The sequence below is a fragment of the Oxyura jamaicensis genome, chromosome 14, assembly GCF_011077185.1.
Source record: "Oxyura jamaicensis isolate SHBP4307 breed ruddy duck chromosome 14, BPBGC_Ojam_1.0, whole genome shotgun sequence".
Lineage (NCBI taxonomy): Eukaryota > Metazoa > Chordata > Aves > Anseriformes > Anatidae > Oxyura > Oxyura jamaicensis.
Window position 1 is genome coordinate 8,090,840 of NC_048906.1, and position 24,044 is coordinate 8,114,883.

The following is a 24,044-nucleotide window of genomic DNA, read 5'->3' on the forward strand; positions in this document are numbered from 1 at the left end:
TTAGTTGAACCAACCTTAATTTCATTATAAAAAGGGAAAAAAAATGGACAGATGAAATTCCCTGTAGCAGTAGTAGTAGAATTCTTGACTCTACAGGCTTACAATTTCCCTTTCTCAATTAGAAACTCTTATTAAACAAACCACAAACACACACACGCAAATCCAACCTGTAATTATTACAAATCATAAATTCTCAGCCTTACTAATAACTCAAAGCAGATGGAAAAAAATGCAGTATACAGGCATTACAGAACAAGAGAGATTCATTCCTTAAAAACAGCAGGTAGACTTTCAGCTGGGGATGCTGTAAGACAGGTTAGGTTAGTATATTTTCTCAGGAAATGCAAACTTTTCTTATACCTTATCTGTACAAAAGCTGTTTCAGAAGTAGAAAGGGTTACATCTGATTTTAACACTGTTGGGTTGCTAAAAGAGAAAATTATACGAGAAGGCAAAAAGACAATATAAAGGCCCCAAATTCTTCTACTGACAGGTTCCTGTAAGCTAGAATGTTTGGCTAATTAGAAAAAAATAGGGAAAGGTGCAGGTCTCTCCTGTAATTAGTATGCTTGAAATTGAATTCATAGGTATGACCAAATAAGTGACTGTCCTGATTGTGGATAAGAGATGGATATTACTGATATCAGTTCTGACAGATATGTAGTAGGGTCCCAAAAGAGTGAGGTTGCCTTATTTTCTCCAGATCTAAATGGGATTACAGGAACAAACTTGCATTACTAGGAAGATGTATCAGATGACCATTTCCTTCTTAAATTCTGTTTTGTGATGCTTCCCTTGGACTAGATTGGGTCACTGTAGCAACTTAATCAGAATTTCTTCACCCCTAGAAAATATTGAGTGGGCATGTTCAGGTGCCAAGTCTGACATCTGCTTAAATGATCATTGCAAAGGTTAGTGTTAAGCTTGGGTTTATAAGTGCTTGGCTTCATATGTTGTAACCTTTCTAATGATGGAGTTAGGGAGAGGATGTCCGGTGAAGATACATTATTTGGATATTCAAGGCCACATGTCCTGTCAACAAATCACCCATGCATTGTCTACTAGTTAGCTTGCAGGAGAGTTCAGGAAGCTGACTCAGGTTTTAATTCTAAAGAATATCCAATTAATCTGACAGGTTATTATTCTAAAGCATCTCCTGACAAGCATGATAAATTGGAAAGAGAGAGTATTTACTGGAAGGAGAGTAAGAGAAGTGAAGGAAGTACAGGACAGAGTGTACACTGAGTGACTGAATCCAGTGCATGACAAACTCTTAAGAACTCAGAGGCATTTCAGTGCAGCATCTTTTTGCAATTAAAATTAATATGTAGGAATACTTCTTGACGGAAGTTACATGGTCTTTGGAATTCACAGGAGTACCAGTTGAGACATCTGCTGACCTTTGACCTCAAAAACAAAGGACTCTTGTTTGAGACTGGTTCTCGTGCCTCATACAGTGTTTAACTTGAGCTGTGAAAGAATGGCTTTGCTCTCCAGCCTTGACAATAGAGTTGATGTAGTCCTTCCTTTAGCTGAACAGCCCGAGGTTTTAACAAATTTCAGTCTTTGCCTCTTGGTGCTGGAAAGTGATGAGGATCAGTCAGCAGTTAATCATTTCTCAAACACTTACTTTGGAAAATTAATAGGCTGTTTAGCGTTTAAAAGCATCTCAAATAATGTGATGCTGTTACAGAAGCTCAACTTACTGGATTTTCAGTTAAACAAATTGGATACTCATCTGAGTTTCTTTAGGCTAGCTGAGCCTTTTAGAAAATGGAATATTTATATTTCCCTTCAGAAATGAAGTTAAATTCATACCGTTATCTCAATTTGGTGTAAAATGTCTGTAATTTTAGGGATGGATGCTCACTCAGGAAAGAGTTGTGACTGTAACACAGACAGTAAATTTAAATTGCTTATTTACATGACTCCTTATTTGCCTGATGAATCACAGCATCATTATCTTCATTAGCCACATTAATTTTAAAAATTAAAATGATTAAAGTTATAGTTTCATGACAAAGAATAAGCATAAGCTTCCTTTCAAAATCCTTGTCTCTACAAGGTTTGCTTTGGTTCAGCTGACATATCTCCACATTGGTGTATCAGAACTAAGGACAGGAAAAGATTGTTTGGGAGCTTCTTTCAGTGAAGGACTAAGCAGCACATAATCATGTTATTTTTACTGTCTCTGTCTTAACCCCCCTCTTCCTAGGTTAAAGGAGTTTTGTTTTGTGTTTTCTTGGCAACAGTAAATTTGCAAAGCTCCCACTGACAGGCAAAACAATGGCATTTTATATGTTCAGTGCAAGGTGCTTCCCACATAAGGCATTCCAAGGAAATAGTTATATGGGAATAGATACCTTTGTGGACTGAAGCCATAAAAGGTAGTCAGAAATTGGGCTAGCCAGTACCTGTCATGCTGACTAGCTCTTCTCATTGTTTCCTTGTACTTTCTCATTTGCCTTTTTTTTTTTTTTTTCCACTCTTGTAAGTACATTCTTGGGAAAGAACTGTCATTCTGTTCTGTATGTCATCAGTAAAAAACCTAACGCTAACATAATTGTTGAGAAAGCCAGGGTGCTGATTTTGTTGAAAGACTAAGCATGTAAAAATGCACAGTGAAGATTAATTACCTTAAGTTCGCTTCTGCAGCGATACCCTGAAGGGAAAGTTTTCAGTCAGTTCATACATGAGAACATGAGGAATCCAACACTGGAATGTTTTGCTCTTAGTTGTGTAATGGGATTCCAAACTTTACATTTCATCTTCATGCCCTCTCCAAAGGATGGCAAAGCTGACCTAGAGGCTCCACACTATTCCTGTGCAGTTTGCAAAAAGGAAAAAACAAACGGTGGCATTTCTGCTTTCTCTTTGCTCCTGTCCCTTTAGAAAATATACTCCACCATAATGGCACTATAAAACCAGCACATTTTTCCAGGGATAACAGGAACAGCAGGGACAGGAGAGGAAGCAGTGCAGCTTCATGTAGCAGTCACCACATTCCCACTTGAATTCATAGGCTCTTGAGACACTGTGACCCGCCCTATTCTCCTGGACTTCCTTGCTTTTTGCTGATGCAAGGCACTGTCTTGACTCAAAATTGAGCATATATAATCCTCAAACCTCCAAAGAACCCTGCTACAGATTAACTGAGTTTGAAAAACTGCTGTAATTTGTTCTGATGCCAAAGTAATCTTTGTATCACACCTCACTCCTTGAAAAATGCTACTTTTATTGATGAGTCAATGGTTGAATAGTATAAGTATTAGACCAATCTTATCCATCATAATGCATTACATCAGTTAGCTTTCTGGCCTCAGGAAATGTGGGAGCAAATGACCAAAACAGCTTCATTCACAGTTGTGCACACAAATCACATGGATTACAGTCTAAACACGTCACAGTTTAGTGATGGGTTATGAAATTTCATCATGGGATTTCAGGTATATTGGCTTAGAAATCTTCCTCAACTTTTCCTGCTGTCGAAATGTACGGCCCTGTTTATGGGCAAGACCCATAGGAGGAAGATGAATCTGGAAAAGAAAATCCCATCAGTTAGTTGCAAATGGAGAAACTACCAAAAAACAAACAAACAAACAAACAAACAAACAAACAAACCACCACCAAACAAAATAGCATATATACAGACTAGATTTCTTTGAGCTTTAAATACTTTTCTCACACTTTGAAGAGAGTAACTGCACTGTCTTAAACCAGGTTTTTAGATTTCTAGGCAGAGAACTCTCTGAAGTTAGTAGCATGACATTGAGGCCTTAAATGTTGTTTTTATTAAAATCCTATATATTTTAAGCTTTAGTAACTCTGTTCTGCAGTTTGAGATGTTGAAATATGACTGCTGGCAATACTCCAGAACAGCAAGACCCAGAAAACCCTATATATTTCTCATACCCAGCTAGCAAGCCACAAAATAACCCCAAGCTGTATGTATTGAAAGACTGCCTTCTTATTGTCACAATTATATATACTATATTCAGATGAACACTCAATGTCATTGATTCTACAAGCAGAAGGCTCAATAGGTGACAGTTTTTTCTTTTGATTGACAGAGTCTTTATACTTTTTAAGACTGGGAGTAGGAGTCATGCAGCTACATCCCCCCATAAGCAATTGAAAAAATGTAGGTGTTACCAGTCAGATGCTATTGTTGCTGAAGCTATCACCCTTTAAGACAGTTGTTTAGGTGCAAACAGTAGTAAAATTACTGACTAAACCAGCAACAGACATTTCTAGAATCTGAAAAACAACTATCATCCAGTTTATGCGAGAGTGATGATATAGAACTGATCCCTTAAGATTTAGAAGCTGCTGCAGAGCTTATGTTTTGATGCCTGTTTCTTGGAGCACACCTTGCCAGATGTGCATTGTTGTTCTGTATTCTGGAGCAAAAGAGTGAGCCATATATGAAAGAGATGCTAAAAATGCCTATTCTAGGCAAGCATCCGATGAAGATAGAGATTAATTTGTACCATGTCCAGCTTGATAATGAAACTATAGATGTGAAAATGCAAACTAATTAACAGGAGTAGGAAGGAAGTCTCTGTGGGATACAGCGTAAGGTAATACAGATATGACTGGACGATGCGGAACCTATACTGCATGGTGCAATAGAAGATACTGTTACAACTTCCAGCAGTTTTCACTAATCTAAGGCAGGTTTTTCTCTAGGAACAGGTGAAAAGAATCAGCAAGATAGGAAGCTGTTTTTATAAGACCTGATTTATGTCAGGGAGAACAATTACAAGTAGTGTAAGCTATGAAAATTATTACATCTATGGCAGAAGTAATGTAATGAAATATTTAGAGTCTGTTTTATTCTATTTTCATTATGTGGAAAGATGATCAAATGGATTTGATTCTGTTACCATTTTTTTTATGAGTCATTGGTCAGTCAAGGCTGCCTAAATAGTCACAGTCCCTGGAAGTTTAACTCAGACAACTACATTTATGTTTTGACTCCCTGAGTAGAAATTAGCCAACTTAAAGCGAGAAAAGAGATGGAGAATGTTTCAATGTACAGTTAGCTTATTTGGTTCTCATTTAGCATAGTGTTTAAATACAAGCTTATTTAAAATGCAGTGTGCTGACACTAGTATGAACTTATAATTTTATTGTCAAGTGAGAGCTAAGTGGGTACTGATGAAGTCTTTGTGAATAGATTTATACTCACAGGTCTTGGGTAGGGGATGTTATAATGAAGTCCAATTTCTATTCTTGCCTCACATTCTTCTATGCACTGCTTAATCAACTTTGGATCTGTTACCTAAGATAATTCAGAGTTAAATATATATATATATATATATATATTTTTGTACAACAACTAGCAGTTGGAAACTCAAGTGTAAATGATGTGGCACAGCCACATGACTTGCTTTTGAGCAATCCCAAGGATACAATTATTTTATTTTGCACATCCATAAAATTTAACATTAGCATTTACCATGACTCAATAGTTCTAGGCATTAAAGGCCTAGAGGCTGTCAGAACTGACAGTATGGTACAAAAGGAGGGTTTTACCCAAACATGGTATTTTAACTGTAGAAACAATACACGTGTAAACTACCATTACATCCATGAAAAAGCACTCACCCATTCGTCACACTGCAAGGTAGCTAGAGGAGAAAAAGAGACTCTTTGGGCTACATTCTGTTATCGTTCCATTGAGAAAATCCCTTTGAAGTCAGAAATTTGGTGTTAATTAGGACTTAATTTTTATTTTTGCATCTGTGGAATTTAGTCCCACACTGAAATGGGATATAAAAGAATATTATGACCTTGGATTACAAAAAGGACATCCGATTACCATGTAGTCTGTTTTGTCCATTTTGAAAGAATTTTGAAATGTTGTCCTTAAGAAAAAATGAGACTTTTATGAGAAGTGCCAATAATTGCTGCTCTGAAATGAGAAAAACAAGTATAAGATGCTACTGAGCACTGCTTGCCTTTGCATGGGTAATGATACACTTTGCTAGCTTTCTAAAAGATCAAAAGATGGTTCAATTACATGGGCAGTATCTTTGGAATTAATTTCTTTTTCTCAGAGTTTTTTTAATGAAAGCTCTAGACCTTTTAGCCTTCTGTAGGAGTTAAAGGTCTGAAATATTTGAGTTTTCTTATTGAATTTCACCCCTAAAATAATAAACCATAACTCAAATATACCTTATAATGTGTTTATACCAGCATTTCTAGTGAAGGAAATCTGGGGAAATCATTCTTAAACTCATGCCTCAGCATCCAGTCACTAAGAGAGTATAAAGCACAAAAAAAGAATCATTCAGAAATTCAAGTCTATAAGGACACCCGCTTACATCTTTGTTTTTTCGGAACAATGTTTTGGCTTCTTTCTTAATGTAATCTTTCTCTTTAAGAGTTTCTTCTACCTGTCCTGATGCTGATTGCCATTTTTTGGCTATCCGGAAAATCTTGCGGTAAAGGCCAAGAACTTCTTGTCGAGTAACTGGTGTCATCTAAAAAACAAAACAAAACAAAACAAAACAAACAAACAGAACAAAACAAAAAACAACAACAACCACAACAAAACAGAAGTCCAAATGTATACATGAACACTTGGGTTGCTAAAAAGGCCACCAAACCTAGTTTTTCACACAGTTGAATTAGTGTAAAAATATTTCCACCATCTAAAGATCTGCTGAGTCTTATGAGAAGAACTGAAATAGCTGTAAGCAATAATGAGCTGATGAAAGCTCAAGAATCAGTCCATTAAAGCATTTAAACTAATACTTAAATCTGCCTCCATTCAAACAGCTTGAGCTCCTGCTCAAAGTTAAGCACCTGCTGTAGTGCTTTGCTGAATCAGAGTCCTGGTTCCAGAATGGCCAGACTTTGTTTCCCTGCTATTTTGCAACAGACATTAAGCAAGTCACCGAAACTCTTACCGAGCATCCCCTTCTCTATTGTAACAATGCTGACCCTGTCTTTGCAAAGTGCCTTGAGACCTGTGAATAAAGTACGTGATAAAACCCCTACAATATTGCTGGAAACCAGTATCGGTGTCAGGTGCCGAGAAGCTTGTTCATAATAGCATTACGGTATGTAGTAACGATTCAGCCGGAGTTTGATGTGATGAAAAGGTGATGAAAGCAATGTTATCTACGCACTGCAAGAGAGGCAGACTACCTGCAGATTTAGGAAAGTCTTGACTGTCTTGATTTTCAGAGAGCTGACTGCCTGCTGAGCCCCCTGAATCAGCCTCCAGGTGTGCTGGGAATCTCTATCAGAAATCAAAAGTGAAATCCTATTCTCGTTCAATGTAAATGAGTACTTTGTCATGGAACTAGTGCCACGACTTCATCCCAGACCAGAAACATCCTGGAGACAAATGCACTGCTGGAGTAGCAAGACCGCTTCTTCCCCAGTCAGATTCCACTGCACGTGGATTAGATTTGCTGAAACCATGACTTCTGCTTTAGGAATCGTCAAAGGTACCTTACTGTCCAAAAGGAAAACGCAGCAGGACTGCGAAGTGATTAAGTGTATGGGTGCAATGAGGAACAAGTGTCAAGAAGAGGACATTATCTGAAGGTCTCAGGATCCATTTGCCAACCTGGTTACTGTGGCTAAAGCTACCCTGAAATCAGACCTGTGCACTGGGAATCGCTCCTCTGAAGTTTGAAGCAAGGTAATTCAGCCTGAACTGTCATCCTCTGGAGGAAGCACTCTCTACCTTAGTGGTACAGGAGATGCGCAAAAAATTTTGACAACTTGGATATTTTATCTCCCTGCAGTCGGTGGAAATTCCTGGTAGTGTGGAAAGCACAACAGTGTTTTGAATCAGGCCATACAGCTCTCAAGGGGCTGCAGCTGCCCTTCAGGTAATGTTGTATCACAGCCCTCCTGTTGCTTCACACATTCACACGATCTTTCTCTTACCAAATTCAGTTACAGATGCTAACCTGAAGATCAGATTTGGCTCACAGTTCTTTTTGCTAAGAAAGCTAAACTTTTAACTCCTAGACCTTTTTGTCTTAAGCATTGCCATGATCTAAAGACTTGTTTTATGAACTCCGTTGTGAATCTGAAGAAGTATAGACATAAAACTATTTTTATCTGATTCTTAAGACAGAACGTTTAAAACATTTAACCAAGCATATATTTTCCCCACATATAAAAATGATCCTTCCTACCCAGCAGAAATTACTTCTAGCAAGTGTTTAGGAAACAAATATCTGCAATAAAGAAGATAGGTAGTCCCAGCTCATCAAACACCTTGGAATGAATGCTTCGCTTTATCCACTCTACAGCTCCATTTCTGGCAAATAAATAAATAAATAATCATACACAAAGCTATGCATGCACTTGTATCTGAAAAATCATCACTTCCCAATGCTGAGTGCGTTTTTTTCCAGAGAATGAACAGCTCAGTTACGAGGGCTGACTTGGCACAAGCCAAGTCCCAGATCATGGCCTCACCTCCAGCCCCTCCTGGCCTCACCCCACTGCATTCATTCGAGGGTGTCACCTCTGGCGTTGCTGCTAATGCTCTTTGTTCCCTGATGACAGCTACTAAAAGGGAGATCTGAACTGGAGAATTTGAGCTTAGGTTCTCATGTAATCCGTAAAGCAAAAATAACAGGAATAATTTCAGGCTAAAATAAGTTTAGAATATAGGTTTAAACTCTGACCTATGCATCAGACAATTTCTGAGGTACAGCTCAGGGCACGCATGCCCTTAGCTCAGAGCTGTAATCACACCTACTGCTTCTGGATTTTGACTAAAAATTTTGAACCAGCATTTTTTATTTTTTTTCCCCCACAGGTTGCTTCCACTCCTGCATATGATAGATGATGTAGGACACATTAAGCAGATTTCCAGGTATACTCAGCAACCAGCTGCTCCCATAAGTGATTTTAGTCAACAATTTCTAACATTACAGACCTGCTCATAAACCATTCTTGCAGAGATACATAAATGAAGGTGTGAGGAGCTCTCCACCCCCTCGCTGTCATGGGCAAGGATGAGAGTAAAGTGGACGACATTCAAAGCATGGGTCAGACTCTGATCTCAGGGTGTAAACATGGAGCAATTCCACTGAGAGAGCAAAATTGTTTTCAACATGGAACATTGTAAAAGAAATTGAAGTTATTTTCCTTGGTATAAACAGAGCCCACGCGGCCAGAAACGTAAGTGACGGTACAAGTCACGTATTGGGTGCAATTTCATCAAGTGACGCTACTTGTATTAGTTTTGTGGGTGTGCAAAATGACTCTGAGTGGGACAGAAAGGAAGATAAGGGAAGCTTTCATGTCCTCTTACTTACTCATCTTGGCATTTAAATCATAATTATATTTCACATCTCTGGAATGCTAAGTGGATGTTACACCACTTTCCCACTAACATTCATCTTGTGGTAGTCACACCCGTTGTTTAACTTCTACCACCCTTCATTTCATGGCAGAATTCAGCCCACAGATGTTAACCACAGGCGTTTTTGTCAAGAAGTACAGGGCTATTGTATTAGCTGAGCAAATCTCAGGTGTTTACTGCAACAGAACAAACAGGGAGAGGTCAAAGGTAGGTCTGCATGCACAAACATATCAATGGGAAAAGTGGCACGCTGGTTTTGAGCTGATTGCTAGAATTAAGCCTTTGGAAATAAGCCAAGCATTGGTTTTCAAGTAAACATCTGCTGGATGCTGAGGCAGAGCTCTGACAGTGCAGCGTTGTATCGTTCTTTTGATCTGCATGCAAACCCCTGTTATCAGCATGCAGATCAAGCACATGAAACACCCCATTGTATCCAAACCTGCAAAGGAGGCTCAAGCACTTAATGAGTTACTGCATGATGAAAACACATTTTTTTTTTGTGTGTTAATTAAAACAAATAGTCTTTTAGACTATAAAATGCAATAGCAAGTTCTTATTTCAGGAAACAAATACACATGCCTTTGTTTTTTTGGATGGTTTACGCAAAAGTTCAATGATCTAAATAATCAGTGAAACACCTGTCTTCTTTTGCTATTTGCAGGTTTGCAGAGAATTCACATAAAAAAAAAAAAAAAAAAAAAAAAAAAAAAAAGGAATCTGTCAGAGGCACTGTCAGGTGACCCCAACAGTGCAGAGTTAAAACGGAGATAGGACAGTGGGCAAGCTGCACGGATACCAAATACTCATATACGAGCAGCTAAATTAGAGCTGCTTCCCAGCGATGGATGCTTGGCTAAGAATACATGTCCAGCACCTTCCTCCTACCTGCACAGCTCCTTTGCTGAAGTTGTAAGTCTGTTTTATTTCATCCTTTCAAGTCAGTTATTAGCTACTCAAGTTAAACATCAAATCCACCAGCAGTGAGTGTATGAAGGATTGTAGGAAGCAAAGGGTGAAAGTAATAGCCCATGGAGAAAAGAAGGATATTCTAAAACATTTTCTCTCTTCTTTTACATCCCAGCTAACTAGGGCATGCATCAGTAACACTCAGACGCTTAGTGCTGATGCTGCAACTATGTTTGCTCAGGGGAGAAGAAGGTAGAAAAGAACCCTGTGTGTAATCATTTGAAAAGCACATTTGAACTTCTCAACTGTGAAGTGTTTTATTTAGGACCAACACAACTTCTATTTGACAGCTAGGTTGCTACTGTCAAGGAGTCCTAAAGACACACTGTTGGGCTGCCTGCTTATGGAATTAAGTAACACAAAAGCACAATGTAGTGACATTATAGTATAGAACATGATCAGACTCAGCCTGTATGAGAATCTCTACCTCATATTTTCAAATGTACCCTTTGGCTAACATTTATTTGAAGAGACGCAAAAATCTGCATAGCTAAATTATGCCACTTAGCTAAGCTAATGCAACAGATAATCAATCACTCATTGCACAGCTATCCACAGCAACTGCAGGTCAGTAATCCATATTCATGTTTTGTGCAAGTTTGCCAAAGCAAGTCCGCTGCTCTTAAGGGACAACAGCTGGCACCGTGAGTTCCGGTGGCACAAGGAGAAGAGAAGGGGTCACAGACTCCCATGATAGCTATGCAGGTCACTACCTTCCAGAGACACTAAATTTCAAAATCCACTTTCACAAAAGTAATTTAATCTTCTACTCAAATCAAAGACGTAGTGGCTTTTGACAGCTAGTATGCTGCACACATTTGACCACATGTGGATGCATTCTGTAGTTAGTAAAGTGGCAACTTTGTTTGATTTCCATTTTTGATCCAATATTTGTACCTTTTCTATTTTTTTTGATTCAGACAAAACCAAGTTACAGTGAAGCTTCAATCACAGCTAAGCTATTCCATTCAACCACAGCTAGAATACTCTACAGTGAATAACAAACTAAACTTCACATGGTGAAAAACAAACTCAAATGAAAGATCATATTCTTCCATGATGACATTACATTCTCATTTCTACCAATGATGCAAAACCTTTACATTTCAAGAAATTTCCATTAAGGATTAATTTCATTCCAAGTATTTCTCATTGTTTCCATCTATATGTTATGGTCATAAATCTAAGCAGATTTGGTGAAAAAGTTATTGAACCAAGTTGTTCAGTAATGGTGTCGGGAAGCAAGGTGACTTTCAAATTGTTTTACATTTTGCTATGCTAGTATCTTTCTGTTGGCAAATTGAGGTGATCTGAAACACCGAATACCTCTTAGCTAGCCTAAGTCTTTTTACTTATGCTGTTCAACAGCTGGGATGAGAATTCCACCATTCTGTTCATGCCTGGGATTTTTGACTGAACTTGTATCTCTTTTAAGCTTTCTCCTACACATGGAGCAGCCTTTTGATCAGAAAAACAAAACCAAATGCAAAGAGAATATAATTATATAGTGAAAGGAAGGGCTTGGATGTTATCACTGGTTTTCCCATGTAATTTCAAGCAGGTGAAAGTGCAGAAAATTAGGATTCTATAACATTCTCTTCATTTGAATAAATGAAAGTGGAAACCCTTAACTAGTTCCTTTAGATCACAGAGTTTTCATTCTCTTAGTCTGAGGCTGTTGAGGCATTATCTGGATTTTGTAGGACATACTCTCACTCTGGGGATGCCTCTTGTGCTTCAGTAGCCTCAGGAAGAAAATACAAATGCTGACTTAGACTGTGGAGAGGAGGATTCAAAGCAGAAAAATTGCTTTAAATTCTCATTAATTTTCTGCTAAAAGGCATATAGTTTCCAGGTAAATCCTAAAGCAATATGAACTTGTTTCTAGTGTCATGCAACCCTGACACATAATTTCATAGATTTAGAAAACTTTTCTCATCGTATTTACTTCTCTATTAGTCATAAACAGAGAAAGAGGTTTTAATGCAGTGCAACAAATTTAGCAAAAAAAAATAGTCTCAGCTATCCTTGGATGGCCTTCCTTATATAACATTGATGCATACAAAAATACAGCAACATAGACATAAAATGCAGCATAAGTTTATGCACCTTATTCATACATTGGCTTTAAGCCAAATGCAACTGAGTGTATGAATACAAGTATTTCCTGGCACTGGAACTGCTCCCAAACTCGAGAACAGGTATAAATATTAATACCAGCAGAGCAACAATCCTCCCTGCCCCCCTTTCTCCTTTCATTCCTTGGTGCATTTAATAAAACTCCTTTTGTGAACACTGTGCTTCAGTTTCCAAACACTGCTGTGCCAAGACTTCCATATATACGCTACTAAAGATTTTTAGTTGTAATTTGAGAACTATAGCAGGGTGTATTTTGAAAAAAGATTTGCTTTTTGGAAATCAAGTGTACGAATTTCATTCAAATTCTCACGTTTTGCTAAGTCTCACCAGTATTTGCATTTGACTGTCCTGGGTTGGCACATGGATTGGTTTTGGGGGCCTTCTGCCTCACGGGCTGCACCAGGGCACTGAAACACAGCTGGGCAGCACCTGTCTGAGTGCCCTCGTGTCTGTGGGAGAGGACACTCAGGGCAAGTGATGTAAGGGATGGAGGACACCCTGGCCTATCTGGGACATGACTCTGCAGTCACTCCAGCACTCTGCCGGAGCTGGGCAGGGGAGGAAGGCCGCCACCTTCCCTGACCTGCAGCCATGCACCAAGGGGTGCTGCGGGCAGGTGCAGGGTGCTGTGGAGCTTGACTGTGCCTGGCACTGCCAGTGCTAAAATCACACCATCACAGAACGGTTCGGGCTGGAAGGGACCTTAAGGATCACCAGTTCCACCAGGGCCACCCTCGAGCGCTGCCAGGGCCGACACAGGCACAGCCACAAAATGGCGGCTGCCGCCCCCTCCCTCCCCGACCCGCCCGGCCGCCGGGGGGCGCTGTAGGCGGGGCACCCCCTGCCCCTTGCCGGCCGGGGCGCAACCAACGCGTGCAGCGGGGGGGGCAGCACCCCCAAATCTCCCCTTTCCCCCTCCCCTCCGCTTTCTCCCTGGTGCCTCCTTCTTCCCCTTTCTCTCTCCCTTTACCTCCACGCCTCGGCTCTCCGCCACCCTTCTCCGCACCCTCCCGGCGGCGGCTCAGCCCCTCTCCACCCCCGTGGCGCTCCGGCGGTGGGCTGCGCCTCGCTCTCCCTGCCCTCACCGTGCGTGCGGCGTCGGGCACGCAGCCTTACGTCGCCCCGCGCCGCCAGCTGACTGCTCGCCTCCCGGAAGTGATGCGGGGAAGGGGGGGGGAGGCCGGCAGCCTCGCCGGGAGCGCGGCGGTGAGTGAGGGAGCGGCGCCGCCGGGGGTGGGTGCCGGGACCGGGAGGCTCTGGGGGGCTGCGCGCCGCCCCTCTGCCCCGTTCGGGCGCTGGGGGGCTCCCCCCGGCCGCCTGTCCCTGCCGCCGGGCTGTCCCGCAGCCCCGGGGCTCTCAGCCCCAGCGCGGAGCGGCCCCGTCCCGAGCGCTTCGGGTCGGCCGGGCCTGGGCCCGCGGGGCCCCGCGGTGCCTGAGGGGGCTGGGGGGGGGGGGAGGCACGGGGCGGCCCTGCCCGGCTTTGTTCGGGCGGTCCGTGAGGCCCCTGAGATGCTGTTACCCGCTGGGCACCGGGGGAATGAAAGGCAGAGGGAGCGGATCGCGGAGGAGCCGGCTGCCCAGGCGCTCCTCGGTTTTTATTTTCCTTGTTTTGCCCCCCCACCCCCCGGGCTCTTGCCTGGGAGGGCTGGCTCGGGCCACTCGCTCTGCGGGGCTGTGCTGACGCGAATAGGCCACTTGCAACAACTTCTGCATGGTCAGGGCTTGAAGAGAATGTTGGTTGAGGGGATGTGCCTGTCCTGTCAGTGCCCCCATCGCTGGATTGTCTTCTGAGCATCCTTTATGTAGTGAATGCTGCTGGTGTGCTGCCCTTCAGAGCGTTGTGTCGATAACCGAAGAGCCTGATGCCAAGTACTCAAATATACATTGCTCCACAGTGGGTAACTTCTTTTTAAATGATAACATCTGCAGCATAACTTACAGGGGTAATGGTGTCAGTGCTCTGAAGGGCTGTAGCTGTGCAGACAAAAAGCACAGAGCTGACTGAACCTTTCCAAAAGCTGTTGACAGGCCTCAGTGGCTGTTGGAGGTTTGTTGCACGCTCTGTCTTTTCTGGGAGAACAGTTGATCAAAAGATATCTCTTCTAAACACATTCTGATGAGCTGTGTGAGAGCCTCTTTGTCAAGCAGTTAATGTGTGGCTAAGATATTAGTGTTTTAGTTGGGCTTGCAATGCACAGAGAGGAGGTCTGAGTGCTGGTGTTTCTTGGGCGCATCTGAAGTCTGCTGCATGCTCCCCTGGTGTAAGATACTCTTCAGATGAGGAAACAGTCCCCTGATTAAGGCTGCATGTGAAAGTAGGGAGATCTGCCTTCGCATTCTTGTCTCTTCTGTAGTTTGTCTTTAAAATCTTGTACCTTCCCTGCACAGGCGTTACCTAATGGTCTGTGGAAAACCTTCATAGCCCTTTATGTGACAGGTAGCCTAAAGCCTAAAGCAAAGATTTTCTGCAGATCAGCAGAAAAAGGAGAGCTTGTGATCTGTGTTGAATTAGTTCAGATTAGTATAACTGGCTTTACAGCCTTACTGCAAATATCAGCTCTTGTAATGATTTCTGAAATCCCGATTATTTCCTACTAGCAAGTTCTATGCGGACATGAATGGTTATAATCCTTAAACAATTTTACAGAACTCTTAATGGGGGAAACTTACAGCAGTGATACTGCTTGGCTGCTCAACGTGATGTTTTTGAAACTGCTTTCAGCTTGGGACTGATAACCTGCAATGTGATCTGTAATCTGCTCCTCTGAGGCTGAGTTAGGTGCCTTCTCTGCAGGGTTTCTTGCTTCATTTTGGAGTCAAATGCTGTCACGGCCATAGTAAATTCTAGCCAATTTGTGTCAGCACTTCTCATAATTTGTTGATCTTGGAAGTTCATTTTAATTACATCTCGCTTCTATTTAGCATTAAATAACATGAAATAAAAAGATGATTTGGTGAATTAGGCTGATTTTGCGTCAAAACCCAGAACAGCTCCTTTGGAAGGCCTTAATTTAGTTACAGTAGTGTGTATTGAGGAAGAGAGGCTGCCAGAGCATTTAGTGGGCTTCTAAGACAAAGGGACTTGTTCTGACAAATTTGTGTGCAGATGAGGGGGAGGCTCAGTTCTGCTCATTTCTTTGGTTCACCTTAAGGACTGGGAAGAAGATCGTGTATGTTGTGTGGACATGTACTGGGGCAGGGGAATATCAAGTAGACAGAAAGGAGGTGGAGGAGTGAGGGATACACATGACTACTCCAAAACTTTGAGCCTTGTAAACTTGTATTTCCTCATGGCAGAAAATGATGGTAGGGTGGCCTGGTATAAGCAGACGTACATTTGTGAGTCTGAAGGAATTTGAGTACCCCAGCACTGCTCAGAACTGTCCCACGCTATGGCACTCTCTTTTCTTTCTTGGGCACAGGGAAGTGTGCATCAGTGTAATTAATGTAGAGCCTTGGGGCGCTGTAACAACATCATCCTGTTGTTTTGGCTGTTTGTGAGAACTTTCGAAGTGCAGGAACAATGTCATTATTCCATTAGGCACATGAGTCTGTAGTAATGAAGGGAACAGGAAAACTCTGAGTAAGAAGACTGTAAAATCAGAGGTGTGGGATGTCAGAAAAACAGTGCTTTCTTTCATCCTCATCCTTAAAAATAAAAGAGGAGCTGAAGGTTGCCAGCCAGAACTTTTGGAAACTGAAAGCACAATCTGTAAACACTTGAGGGACTTGCTAGTCACAAGATAAGGGGGAACCCTTTAACAGCCTTCCTCAGAATTCCCTGGCTGGGCTCCTTCTCTCTGGCTCTTTCTCCCTAGGGGTCTGCCTCTTATCTTGCTGGCTTCCTTTCCTTTATTGGCCTCTGACTAATAGGTTTTGTCTTGTGGTTACTGGAAGTCTAATAATTCCTTTTGTCTCTTCCCTCTTCCTCCTCTTAGAAATACTAGATTAAATGGCTCTAATGTTTTGCAGATTATCTGTGTTGGTGACATGGATTAATTGTATACTTGACTCTAACTTACTCAGCGGTAATGACATAGTAGCTTGACTCGAAACAATGGTAATTTCATGGCGACTCGCATTAGCAAATGTTGCCTTTCTGGTGAAGAGCCACCTGCAATTTACTGCCTGTAAACACAGGACACTTGTAAGCTGTCTGTGCTGGTTGTCTTGGTGTCTGCTGTACCATCAGTCCTGAAGCTGTCTCAAAGCACGTTGTGTGAAGCACTCGGCTCAGTCAGCTTATTTTTTTTTTTTAAGCTCTAGTTTGAGTCCGGTAATTACAGATCTGGGTTGAAGCCCTCCCAGGGAATGATCGGAAAATCCAAGGCTTGCAGATGTGCTCGCATCGTTTGCTTCCACCTCAGCTTCCCCCTTGCATGAAAAGGCTTTGAGGAGCTGCTCAGCGGTCGGTAGCTGGCCGTCAGCAAGAGGCTGGAGCACCCCAGGGTGTTGGTGGTTGGCAAACCAGGGGGAAGCTCGCTTTGTCCTCCCCCAGTGCCGTGTTCTTTGTGGTGACATAAGGAGCTTCTCCCTGTCACAGGTAGCTGTGGTGTGATGCTTCTACATTCTGATTTCAGGGTTAACCAGACCAGAGGAAATACGGGGGGAAAAGGTGAATGAAAGCTTCGTGCCCAAAAGGTAATGTGAGAACGAGGCTGCTTAGATTCAGTACGTGTGCCTGTCTGGGGGGACAGCTCTCCAGTCAAATGAAGGAAGCAGAGAACTGGGATTTTGTTTAATTGTAATGCTTCTCTACATGAAGAGCGATGGTTAGGGGATGGCTTAGTTGTGTTAAAGAGCTCTTTCACAGAGGTAGGAGTACCGTAGAGAAACTAACAAAGATATAGGTGGTAAGGCAGGATTCCAGTAAACAGAACGAGCTGTGATAATCCTCTGGTGTCTCAGAAAGAATAGTTATAAGTGCTGTTCTGTCTGTGACATCTGTTTTATGAAAGACAAAACTTACTTAGCAAAATGTGAGAATGCTGTTACTGACCTTCTGTCACAGTTTTTTATTCCCAAAAAGTCAGGCTGCTGAAGACGGTATGACAGTCGTAGTTATTTGTTGTCTCACTTTTCCTACTTAGTGTCTGTGGTTTTTTTAAACCAAAAGGATTTTTGTGCTCCTGAAAAATACCAGTCTTATTTTTGCATCCAAGTAGTAGCAGCAAGTGACAGTTTTCATTTCTTACTCTGAATTTTTTTAGCGTAACACAGCTTCTCCTTTTGCAGTTCTGAAACATCTAATGCTGTCAGTCTTTTGTTTTAAAGTGAGAGGGAGAAAATCATCCTAGCTCCTAATGGATATAGGAGGCGTGTGTAGCTTAGTAATAGACTCATAAATCCAAATGTCCTAGAACTTGGTCATATGCTGACTGTTCAGTATTTTCAGTACAAATGAGTCTGTGCAGAGATCCTCAAGTACTCTGCATTTAAATGGGTGGTCTAAAAATGCCAAGGATCTGATATGTGAAGTATACCAGCTTCAAGCGTGGTTACCTGTGCCTGGAGTTAGTGATTATATTTCTTACAAGACACAGGGATAGATACCTACGTGCCTTGACAATTTTCTTAAACAAATTGTTACTGAGCAAAATCAAGGGTAAGTGAAAACTTATTTTAAAAGTGTGTTGGTCAAAGCTGCCACTGGACTTGCAAAGGAGAGCTGAGAGTCTTTGTTGTAACTGATGTCCAGGTTGAAGTATTCAAGGGATCTGCTTTGAAGGTGTTGATGCAGTTAGCATCTAAATAGTGCTGCATCCTTCGTACAGTGTGAAGTGCCCTGTAATAGGGAAATTAAAACTAAGGTCTCTGCGGGTGGCGTTGTGTATTTTCTGCTTTAAAAACTGCAGCTGGAGTTTTAAAAATCCAAGCACACACTCTTAACATGCTGTTAGATTTCAGTTTGCTTTAGGCCTTTCACTTAGCACAGTTCTTTATACGTAACTTAAATATTATCCCAATATTTACATGGTCGGCTGGTCATGAAGTTCCTACGCAGCTGTATGAAATGAGTGATTCTTTTGGCTGGCAGCCCATAAACTACATTACACTTTACCAAGGCTAGCGGGGCTTCTGTAAATGTCTTGTGAGCATCTGATGCCAGAAGTGACCTCAGGAGATGGTCTGGCTCTTGTCTCTGGGCCTGTCCCTTCTCTGGCCTGGTGGGTGGGTGTGTGGTTCGAGGTTCTCACGGCTGCCTTGAGACGTGCTGGAGGTGGGACGCTGCTGACCGGAGCTGCTCGGAGGGCTTTCTGCTTGTGTGAGGTTCGTGTAGTTTTCTTCATTGTTGTGAGCAGTAAGAAATAGAAAGTTACTCACTTGCTATATCACTTTTAAGCATATCTCGTTATTACAGGAGTCACTTATTAGCTACCCAAATTACATTCGCTGAACGTACCATATGGAGGTACCTCAGCTGCTTCAGGATGAAGTCTGCCAGCTGAACTTGGAGCAAAAGAAAATTCACACACACTGAATTTAAAAGTTCCATTGCAGAGTGTGTTGTAGATTGAGGTGGTTTCTCAAAGTTATTCTGGTTTGGCTGCAGGACAATCACAGATTTCTGTAATTTACAGAATTGACTGAGGCAGAATAAAGTAAATATTTGTACCACAGCAACTCTCAGATGCTTACAGCGTGATGCATCTGTGTCAGATATCTGAGGATCACTGTTTCTGCTTGTTCCCTAAGCTGCAGCTTTGCTGTAGTGAGGTAAACTGGCTGTGTCTGAGCACAAAGGAGCTCTTGCCCTGGTGTGTGCTGCTTCAATTATTCATAATATGTATCAAAGTGTTAAAGGTCTGTCATGCTGTGCAGAAGTTATGGTGAACATTGGAAAAATGAGGAAGGAATATTGTTGTACAATCTTTTGCATGTTAAAGGAGAAAAAGTCAGTAAATGATGATTTGCTTTCCTTGGAAGTTGTATGGACTTTGGCAAGGAAGCGAGGGAGAGAGGGAAGGTTGATGGGTTTCAGTAGATGGAGACGAACTGCTCAGTGACTGAATCTTTGGGTTTTGAAATTGGTAGATTCCAGCTACTCCAGGCTTGAGTTACTTGCAGTGGAATGAGTTTGCTCGTGTAGAAGTATGTAAAGTTTGTACTAGGTGGGAAGTTGGATGGAATCTGCTCTGGGTTCAGCTTTCCTGAAAATTGGTGGTGTCACCTCAAGTGGCTGCATCCTTTGACTGTCTTGACTTCCCCACTGTGTGTTGTCTTGCTCATAGCCTAAATAGGCTCCTAAAAACAAGTACTGCTGCTCTGTAAATTAGTTCATTAACTTATTTACATTGCAGAACCACCTGGAGGCACCCTTCCAAGGCTATTTAACTAACTGGACTTGGGTTTGCTCTGTGAAAATACAATAATCCTAGCAAATCATTCCACCCACCTAATAAAATAGGATGAAGCACGTAACAGGAAAGGATTTAAAACTTTTTAATGGGGCTAAGTGGAAAAGACAATGAAAAATAATCAGCATGTAAGGTATTGTGTGGTTAGAGAATGTAAAAGAAAGGGAGGGATTCAAGCATGATGCACATGTGCTGAAAAAGCTGTTTAAGGAATGTGCAATCCATAAGCAAACATAACGAAGTACCTTTCCCTTCTCTTCCCCTATCACTTCTCACATTATTATTCATTTTTTCTTAAGCTAACCTCATACAATTAGCTGCACGCAGCGAGCTACAGATCTGGAACATCTGTCCCAGTGTTTTCAGGCTTCTTTTTTCCCACTGTGAACACGAAATGTTATTGTTCCCTGTGTCTTAGTAGGGTGCTCCTAGAGAGTGCAGAGAGCAGGTTTCTCCTGCTTGGTCCTCAACGGAAGGATCTCTGGTGACATCTCGGGGCTGGATGTGAGGTGACAGCACAAAGTGTTGAGGTGCAGTAGTTTAAGGGGTTCTGGCCTGCACACTGGGTGCTGTAGGGCTTGTCCAAGGCTGTCTTTGGAAGCTTGGTGGTAGCTCTGGCTCTTGGCACTGAGAGCTGGCCCTTGACTGCCGATCAGCCTTCTGCCAGGTGGCAGCAAGAACTCCGTGTGGTCCCTATGCCTGTGTGAGTGCCTTCTGTTCTGATACAGGTGTGGTTTGCAGAGGCAAGCCTTGTCCAGTCTGATCACATTTCTAAATACTATGCTTTGATTCCAAAGGTGAAAGCAAGGCTCACCAGAAATGGTTTGTTAACCTGATCTGGGACAGGTCAGCAGCATTCCCTTCGGGATTACCCCCAAACCGTAACCTGGCTCTAGCTCGCTGACAGGTGCTGGAGCTGCAGGAAGCCTGACAAACTCTCAGTGCTTTTTTTTTTTAACTAGTTGTAGTGGGACTTTCTTGCTTTTAGACTTCCTCTTGAGTAGTTTTGCATGGAGGTCCTTCAGCAGCAGAGATGCAGAGCAGATGTGCTACAGCCTCGTGCTGCCGCGCTGCTCGATTAGGGATGTGGTGAGGGGAGTTCGGGCCTTCTGAAAAAACATCACGTGTCTGTCGTGCCTGTGTCGGGGTGCTTGGGCTGAGGTAGTTTCACTGCAGGCTATGGCTTGGAATGAGCAGTTCCCACAATGTGATGGCTTTGGTAGAAGCTTTGTTCATGCTTTAATGTTTACGCACCAAGTGCATAAATGCAGGGCATGTGCAGTGTTGATCCTGCTGAAGAGGGAAACAGCACTGCTAACTCTTCACTGATTCCACACAGAAAAACCAAATAACTTTGCCTTAATAAGTGCACTACCAGCTCTTACTCCTTGAAAAGCAGCTGAGCACCAGTGTTGAGGCACCAGCAGCCTCGGGGCTGCGGCGTTTCTGTAGTGCGATCCTCTGGGTGCCGGTGCTCAGGAGAGCGCAGCTCACAGCGGGGAGCCAGGCACAGGTGCAGGAGGAAGGCAGGCGAGCCAAACAAGGGTCCTGGGGACGCTGAGGGCTTGCTCACTTTCCCTACGGACTGCTGCATGGGGTTGGAAACGAACAAGGGAGGCTGTTTGAGTTGTCATAGCCTAATACTTGTCTCGTGCCAGCCAGGGGAGATGTTGTGTGACCGTGGCACCAAGCCCAGCCTCTGGAACCTCACCCAAGCACCAACGTCAGAACCGTGCAGGAGAGTGGCGATGCTGCTCCCCACCCTGCTGTATTCATCTCGTATGACTTGGGCTGGAGTCACAGCATCGCTGTGCTGTGCTGACCTTTAAATACAGGCTCGAAGAGCTTGTTGTGTGTTTTTAACTAACTCATACTAACTTTTTATTCTGTGCCCTGTAATTGTGTTGTCACAGAATTTTAGGCTTGCTACTTCTATTAAAAAAAATAAAGTGAAACAGACAGCTTGGTAGAATAAAAATTATAACAACAGGGGAAGGATTGTGGCTGGCAGTTCTGGCAGATGTTAAAATTCCTGGCTCTTGACTGTATCTACAGGTCAGCCAATGTGAAAATTACTTCAAACAACCTGGAAAACGTTTGGCTCTTGTGGAGTGGGGCTGAACTCCATCAGCTTCAGCTTGCTTTGAACCTGCAGTACGCGTCGGCTTCCAGTTAGGGCTGCAGTCTGCTGGAAATGTGGAATTGGTGGGTCAGAGGTGTCTTCCAGAGAAATACCCGTCTGTTTGAGGAGCAGTTAGTTTGTTGCATGAAGTTGCCATGACAATGCTGTTTTAAAATGAGAAGTGGGAGATGCTGCCTCTGCGCTGTCTCAGCAGGCCCCTGTTCTGCCCATCTCTCCTTTGCTCCCCAGGTGATTTATAAAAGGAATTATTTAGTTGCAGGAGGCCAAAGAAATATTAACAGAGAGGTGCCAGATGTAGAATTCCATTAAACTCGGGGTGTGTGGGAAGCTGTGTTCACACAGAATCCTGAGTTGGTACTTGCGTTGTGCAGGGTGGCCTCTTCGGGAGGAGCGTGGTCTGAAAGAGCTGGGGGCTGCTGCTGGTATGCAGGGGGGCTTTGGAGGCAGATGCTGTGAACACACAGGGAATGGGCTGTTTGCAATGCCAGCCTCAAAGACAGTCTAAGGATTCAGCGAGGTGTGTTTTTGCTCTGTGGTGTGTAGCATGGCCAGAAGTACCACCCCGCTGTTCCTGCTGCGATCAAAGCTTTTGGGATTCCTGTTTCCCTGGCTTGCCTCTTTTACAACAGCCTTGATCTTGACTAGGTTTTATTGTTTGCTTGGTGTATCTGCCTATAGGACTCGAGTTTGGGGAAAACTCAGGTTATCTGGAGGATGACACGTGCAATAAGAACCAGTCCTGTGGCTGACTTCCTACACCCATTCCCCGCTCTGCACTGAGGAAGGCACTGAAGCAGCCAATGTTCCCCCTTGTTTCCTAACAAGAAGGTCTAATGTAAAACGTGAGCATGCAGAAAAGCAGCTTTTGATCACCTGCCTGCTCCCTAGATGTACTGAGAGGTGTAAAAACAAGCATTTTGGTGGTAGTGTGACTGAGCAGAGGAGCTTTGCTGTAGCTTTCTTGTTTTTAGCTTTTTTCCTTGATCAGGTACAAACAGAAGTGTTGTCAGTGTTGTGCTTGTAGCCCATGCTATACAAACCAGACATACCTTTGTCTGTCGTCATCTCATCAGAGCTTCTTACTTATATTAACAGAGCTGGGAACTTGAGAGAAGTGAAGCTGAGCCAACTGGACTGGACATGGGAAAACAAACATGGAAAAGAATGCACTAGAGAATGAAAAAAAGAGTTACTTTCTAGACCCAAATTGTGCTTTGCTAGGTAGCAGCTGTCTGGCATTCCCAGATTAAACAGCCTCTCAGCTAACACGTAGTCACAGTGATAGCATGGCCTCTGTTTTGCCATGAGCACACGAAATGAGGAATTAACTCTGCCCTGCTGAAAGCCATAAAGCTGTCCGGAAGCGAGTGTTTGCTTTTAACAAACATTTGAACTTGTCCGTTATATTCAGTACCTGATCTGTGCTTTCTATAATAACACTTAGTGGCATGAATGCTAATGAAGTTCAAAAGTAAGGTAGTTTTGTAAAATGGCTCCGTTAACAAACGGAATTGGGCTCTACAAGGTTTTATCAAATGCATAGTCACTGCTGAGCAATTTGGTGTGTTTTATGGTTTTTGTAGTCTATTCTGAATGTAAAGATTTGTGCGGTCCTTTTGTTTTTACAGTGTTCCATGTGGAACCCAGGGAACCTGAAGGAGGCTGCAAAAGCTATTGGAATGATTCCCTGTGTAGCTGAAGCTATGTAAGTAGATGTTTGCTTACAAGGTCACTGGCACAGCATCAACTGTTAGAACAGCGATTGCTTCTGGTTCAGCAGTTGCAATGATCCTCTTGTGCCTCCCCTATGGAAAGCTTTGTGTGTCTGTTCAGAGCTGGAAAAAGATGGGGCACCCATGATACCATTCCCTACGCTCTGCTATTTTAGAAGTCATGCCTCCTTGCCCACAAAAGGTAAATAATGCACAGTGAAATTCTGTGAAATTCATGTAGGCTCTGCCTGATTATGTGCAAAAAGTTGACGCTCTGGCAAAAGTTGTCTTTGCCTTAGCTACTGAACCCCTACTTGGGAAGAGATTTAAATTGTGTCTGAGCTGTGTCCCGTTTTGTTGAGCAGTTTCATAAACTTGTC

At 42.7% G+C, this 24,044-nt stretch overlaps 2 protein-coding genes across 6 annotated transcripts in view; one reads left to right on the forward strand and one right to left on the reverse strand.

Annotated features, from left to right (window-relative positions):
* On the reverse strand, nucleotides 1-13,639 carry LYRM1 (LYR motif containing 1). 2 transcript variants are annotated; one of them, XM_035339093.1, is made up of 4 exons: nucleotides 13,537-13,639; nucleotides 6,330-6,488; nucleotides 5,192-5,284; nucleotides 1-3,536 (listed from the first exon to the last, which is right to left on the reverse strand). In XM_035339093.1, exons 2-4 carry the CDS (start codon nucleotides 6,486-6,488, stop codon nucleotides 3,420-3,422), a joined length of 369 nt encoding a protein of 122 aa, XP_035194984.1. In that variant the 5' UTR covers nucleotides 13,537-13,639; the 3' UTR covers nucleotides 1-3,419. The 2 variants fall into 2 exon arrangements, with proteins under 2 accessions (XP_035194984.1, XP_035194983.1); XM_035339092.1 differs by having other exon boundaries at nucleotides 13,422-13,555.
* The window catches only part of DCUN1D3 (defective in cullin neddylation 1 domain containing 3), a 25,056-nt gene continuing 14,528 nt past the window's right edge, over nucleotides 13,517-24,044 (forward strand). The window contains exons 1-3 of one of the 4 annotated variants that reach the window (XM_035339087.1): nucleotides 13,517-13,657; nucleotides 23,581-23,657; nucleotides 23,768-23,866. The gene's annotated coding sequence lies outside the window, so the exon portion shown is untranslated. The remainder of the gene's footprint in view (nucleotides 13,658-23,580; nucleotides 23,658-23,767; nucleotides 23,867-24,044) is intronic. The other 3 variants (XM_035339088.1, XM_035339082.1, XM_035339089.1) reach the window with 3 other exon arrangements.

Bases quoted from the DNA above. Each gene is read 5' to 3' on its own strand.
- LYRM1 (XM_035339093.1), bottom strand. From the start codon at position 6,488: ATGACACCAGTTACTCGACAAGAAGTTCTTGGCCTTTACCGCAAGATT. The intron at 5,285-6,329 runs GTAAGCGGGTGT...GAATTATCTTAG, and splicing joins TGTTCCGAAAAAACAAAGAT to GTAACAGATCCAAAGTTGAT. The intron at 3,537-5,191 runs GTGAGTATAAAT...TTTCTTTTCCAG, and splicing joins ACATCCCCTACCCAAGACCT to ATTCATCTTCCTCCTATGGG.